Raw genomic sequence first — 4549 nt, forward strand, 5'->3', positions numbered from 1 at the left:
TGAAGTTGAGATTATATTAATATATTCCGGAGGCATCAGGAATGGAAACTAGTAAAATATTGAAGCGAAAACAAAACCCTTATTCGAAATATAAATAAATGAAACAGGCCAAAGTGTTGACAAAGGAATGTTTTTTACAAATAGCATTTAAGTTGATGGCAATACATCTGCCTATTTTCATCAGCCTGCATCTCTCGAACAAACACATATTCACTAGTGAAGGATCCCTGTACCATTGCTGACATTATTTAATTTTAATTTTCTAAAATAACTTTTACTTTGGCATGACTACAGATTATATATATTATGTGATTTGGTTTTAATTATTTTCTTTTTCGTGTAGTCTTCCGTTGATCAAGGACATTTTACTAACTCCTACCATTTGCACATATCCGGTTACTCCAGTCTCGCAATACATGGTATGTTTCCCCAATCCTCCTATTTATAGACGTTTTAATAACATATGTGTGCATGCAAAATTAGCATTTTACAAAAAAAACCTCTTTAATATTTATGATCGAACATTCCATCATGAAATTATTGTCATTTTTTAGGACTCGGTGCATATTAGCAATCACATTACCGTTAGTGTAGACTAATTCGTGTATTACGGACACATTTCTTTTAAAAGTTTTAGACTTGGTGTCAAATTTACATTAAATGTTATCAACAACTGCCGCACGGTTATGTCAGCACTAATCCCAATGTCAGCATTGTCATCTTAATGTCTTTATCAATGGAGCATTTTCCCCATCCCAACACTGATAATGTTTCACTTTTGTTGTTAGCACTGTCAACTTATTAATGTCTTTATCAAAACGGCATCTCTTGTTTTCACAGGCTGTAACTGTTCATAGAAAACGTAGGACCGCAATTTCATTAACATCTTAAGATCAGAATAATATTGTTAATCCGGCAGCATTTTGATCTAGATAATATGATACTTTGAAATGAGCTCAATTTTCTATAACTACTGAAATACGATTGGAACGTTTGTTTTAACAACATCCTGGTGATATCTATAGGCTAGCTAGCGCATGCGCGCGAGACCAAAAAAAATTTCTTTAGTATAACTATGGCACAGTTCCGCCATAGTTATGAATAAAATTAAAGGGAGGTTACTATATGTACGAACATCTACAGTGAAATTCTCTAGTTGTATCCTTCAGAGGAATAGGGATCCTTAAATTTATTCATAATAAACGCTATCAAATTAAAATTTGTCACCGAATATCACCTTAGTTTAACGAAAATCATATATCTGACGAAAATTGAGTGATTTTAATAATCGAACATGATACCAAAAGTGCCATTGCGAAAAATTAGGACAAATATTAACAAACCGAATATTTTATTTTCAATACATCTCTTCAGTTGAATTATACACTAGTGCAACATGAGTACTTTACTCAAAACAACTCGACGAGTTTAAACATGCCAAAATAGTTAGCATAAGGAGATCTGTCAACATGCTTCATAGTACAGTTCTCCCCTGGCACATACGAGCACACCTGAGATTCTATTGAGTCCAGCATATTCATTCTAACAACACCACATAGGAAGTTCGTTTGCCTTTTCGAAGTATGTTCTCCACCGAACTTTGCCGTCCATAGACGCTTGGGAGCCCCGTTTATGAGTCCCAACCGGTGCTTGTAGATGTTGTGGACTCCTATGGGCGATGGTCTATTGGTCGCTGCTTTGCTGAAATCGAAAGTGTGATGCGCATAGACGAAATACATTCCAGCGCCTGGTTTCTTGGGAACAGTGATCTTCCTTCCGTCATCACTCAAAGTCAGATTTTGTAACAATGATGTTTTTCTGCCCAGTTTATTCCAAGATAAGGATTGTAAAAAGAAAAAAAGAAACGATTTACGATTTAGTATCAAAGCTTGTATACAATTTGTTTGTTTGTTGAAAATTATAACTGAAACCTCGTGTCGGCTTAATGTTCCTTTTTCATTTTGCAGTTTACAATACATTCTCTTTTGATAAGAAATGTTATTACTCACTTTGGCCATTTGAGAAGCCACTAGGGTACAGGTGTGCTGCATGGTTTCTCTCTATCCACCATCGTAGTTTCCCCGATATGTCTGAACAGACAGAAAATATATATTTAGTTCTAGATCTACGCTTCTGTTTTACCATTCGCAATTTGAATTAATATCAATCCTTTTGAAAATTACAAACATTACAGAACCGCGTCATACAGTCTGAGCCTTTTTTTTTTAATTAGACTCCTTTTGTGGTTCAAGTTTTTTTAAAACTTTAATTCATTCCTTGTGTGAACAAATGTTTTAACGTTGAAAAAGATTTTTGTTTGAATTTTCATGTTCAGCAGCAAATGTCTTCAGTCATGTTCGTCTTCCTAAAGCTAGTTTGTTTTCATTTATTTTAAATAAATAAAACAAGCTTAAACTATTTTGTCACACATTAAAACACGATAAACAATAGTTATGAGTTGCCATTGTTTATGACAAACTTTTTCTTATTAAAAGTGATCAGATAACTTTTGTAAATTTGTTTTTACAGTTGTTTAGTAGCTGAAGGATGTTTGTGTTCTTGGTAAAATTTAAACACAAATTACGGAACATAAATGACGGATACATGTATGACATAGATCAGCACAATGCAAAGAGTGCCAATTTTTAAATTGTAACTTTGCACAGTTCAAGACTTTGAAAATCAATGTTAAGGAAAAAGTGGAAAAACATGGTGAGAGTAATTTTTAACCAACAATTCTGCTTTTTAAATATAAGGAAATACTTATGAGTAATAGTGTAATGGTATAACTTACTATTTACCGGATTAGTGTGCCAGTTGTGTCTGTTTTCCTCCACCAGCTACAACAGAAAACGTGTCTATTTCAGCAATGACCATTTCAGCATTCATTGTTTTGTTCTTTAGCACGCATTGCCGATGCTAATAAACTGAATAAAGTTTGTTAGCAATATCACTGTATGTTGTAAAATCACACAACAACATTACCAAAAATAAATATTTTTTCCGTATACATTTTAAAGCAAAGTCAATGTTGTCACAATCAAAAAGTAATAATCTAACGAATCATGATAAAAAATCTCAATAAACGTCTTCTATTACCTTGATGAGTTTAAGACATTCATTATTGTGACAGTCAGTCGACTCACCTCAAGAATAAGGTTCTGGAGGTCACCATCGCGCTGCAGACAACAGAGTGAATCATTGTGATCAGTTTTTACTATAAATTCATACAAGGTGTCGCTTGTGTCGTGTCCTTGGAAGTCACAGGTCAGGCAGATCTGTCCAGCGGTGTCTGTCCGAGGGTCTTTCCTGAGTGATGTGGTGACACATGATTGAACATCCCGTTGACGTAGTGTATGACTTACGATATATAAAACTACAATGGTGATCACCAAAACAATGTTAACGACAACACTCGCTTGAAATACACGTCTAAGGCGATAGTAGAACGCATTGTGTTTACTCATATTTTGTTGATCAACAAGGAAGCTTTACTTCGAGCGCACACTGAACGCACAACAACCGTCTGCATAAATGTTTTACGGCAGGATAATATCTAGGGTTACAACGAAAGAATTTAGTGGAAAATTTATGCGTCATAATAAACCTTATCTACATTGTAATAGGTACATTCGTGTTAATTCTAAAAATACAACTTTCAAAGTTAAATCTATTTTTAGGTAATAACAGGAAGCTTTACGTTAAATGTACATTGACCGTCTGCATAAAACATTTGACAGCAGGAAAATATCTAGGGTTACCACGGAAGGAGATTACGTGGACAATGTATGCGTCATAATAATTCCCCGTGGAAGCACAAATGTATAACCTTATGTAATCGGTATATTCATCTTTATTCCAAAAATATAACTTGCAAAGCATGTTATGTTTAAAATCTATTTTTAGGTAATAACATAACACGCTTGTACTCTGCTCTAGCTAATCGATGACAGGGCTGACTATCTGACCTAGTTTAAACTTTACATGGGTTGTCACGTAGGCTAATTACCTTCACAATTAGATGATGATAAAGCACATTACATGTATGTGTATGTGTATTTAAAGCATAGTCTCAAATATGTTTGTGTGTATGTATGCCTTATAAATAAATAAGGTGAACATGGTATACCAGGCAAACTTCTTCGATGGCTTGAAGATTATCTTACTGATAGAAAACAAAAGGTTTTACTGATAGAAAACAAAGGGTTTTACTGATGGACAACAAAGGGTTTTACTGATGGAAAACAAAGGGTCTTACTGATAGAAAACAAAGGGTTTTACTGAAGGTTTCTTTTTTTCGTAAATGCAATGAAGGCATCGTCGAGAAGAAAAAGGAAAAAGACGAGAGAATAATATTTATTTAGGTAGCGACATATTACATCATGTGTTTTGCTCTAATAATAGCGATACTAAAATCTAGATCATAATACACAGCAGGTGCATAGGAACCAAAAAACACTGAATGGTGTATAAAATGAAATCCGTTTGCAACTGTATGGCGATGAGAGTTGATTCTTAGAAAAAGACTTATTTCTTAGACCGAAACGTG

General features: G+C 34.2%; 1 protein-coding gene across 1 annotated transcript; it reads right to left on the minus strand.

The window, feature by feature from the left end:
- Positions 1-1673: 1673 nt before the first annotated feature.
- LOC110467411 lies at positions 1674-3563 on the minus strand. Its single transcript, XM_021524566.1, has 4 exons — positions 3147-3563; positions 2795-2840; positions 2010-2090; positions 1674-1818 (listed from the first exon to the last, which is right to left on the minus strand). The coding sequence occupies exons 1-4, from the start codon at positions 3465-3467 to the stop codon at positions 1793-1795; spliced, it is 474 nt and encodes a 157-aa protein (XP_021380241.1). The 5' UTR covers positions 3468-3563; the 3' UTR covers positions 1674-1792.
- Positions 3564-4549: the final 986 nt, after the last annotated feature.

Source organism: Mizuhopecten yessoensis, unplaced genomic scaffold (genome assembly GCF_002113885.1).
Source record: "Mizuhopecten yessoensis strain PY_sf001 unplaced genomic scaffold, ASM211388v2 scaffold1741, whole genome shotgun sequence".
Lineage (NCBI taxonomy): Eukaryota > Metazoa > Mollusca > Bivalvia > Pectinida > Pectinidae > Mizuhopecten > Mizuhopecten yessoensis.

Coding starts and splice junctions, on each gene's coding strand:
- LOC110467411 (XM_021524566.1), bottom strand. CDS start 3,467: ATGAGTAAACACAATGCGTTCTACTATCGCCTTAGACGTGTATTTCAA. Junction 2,091..2,794: donor GCACACTAATCCGGTAAATA/GTAAGTTATACC, acceptor CTGTCTGTTCAG/ACATATCGGGGAAACTACGA. Junction 1,819..2,009: donor TGGCTTCTCAAATGGCCAAA/GTGAGTAATAAC, acceptor TAAACTGGGCAG/AAAAACATCATTGTTACAAA.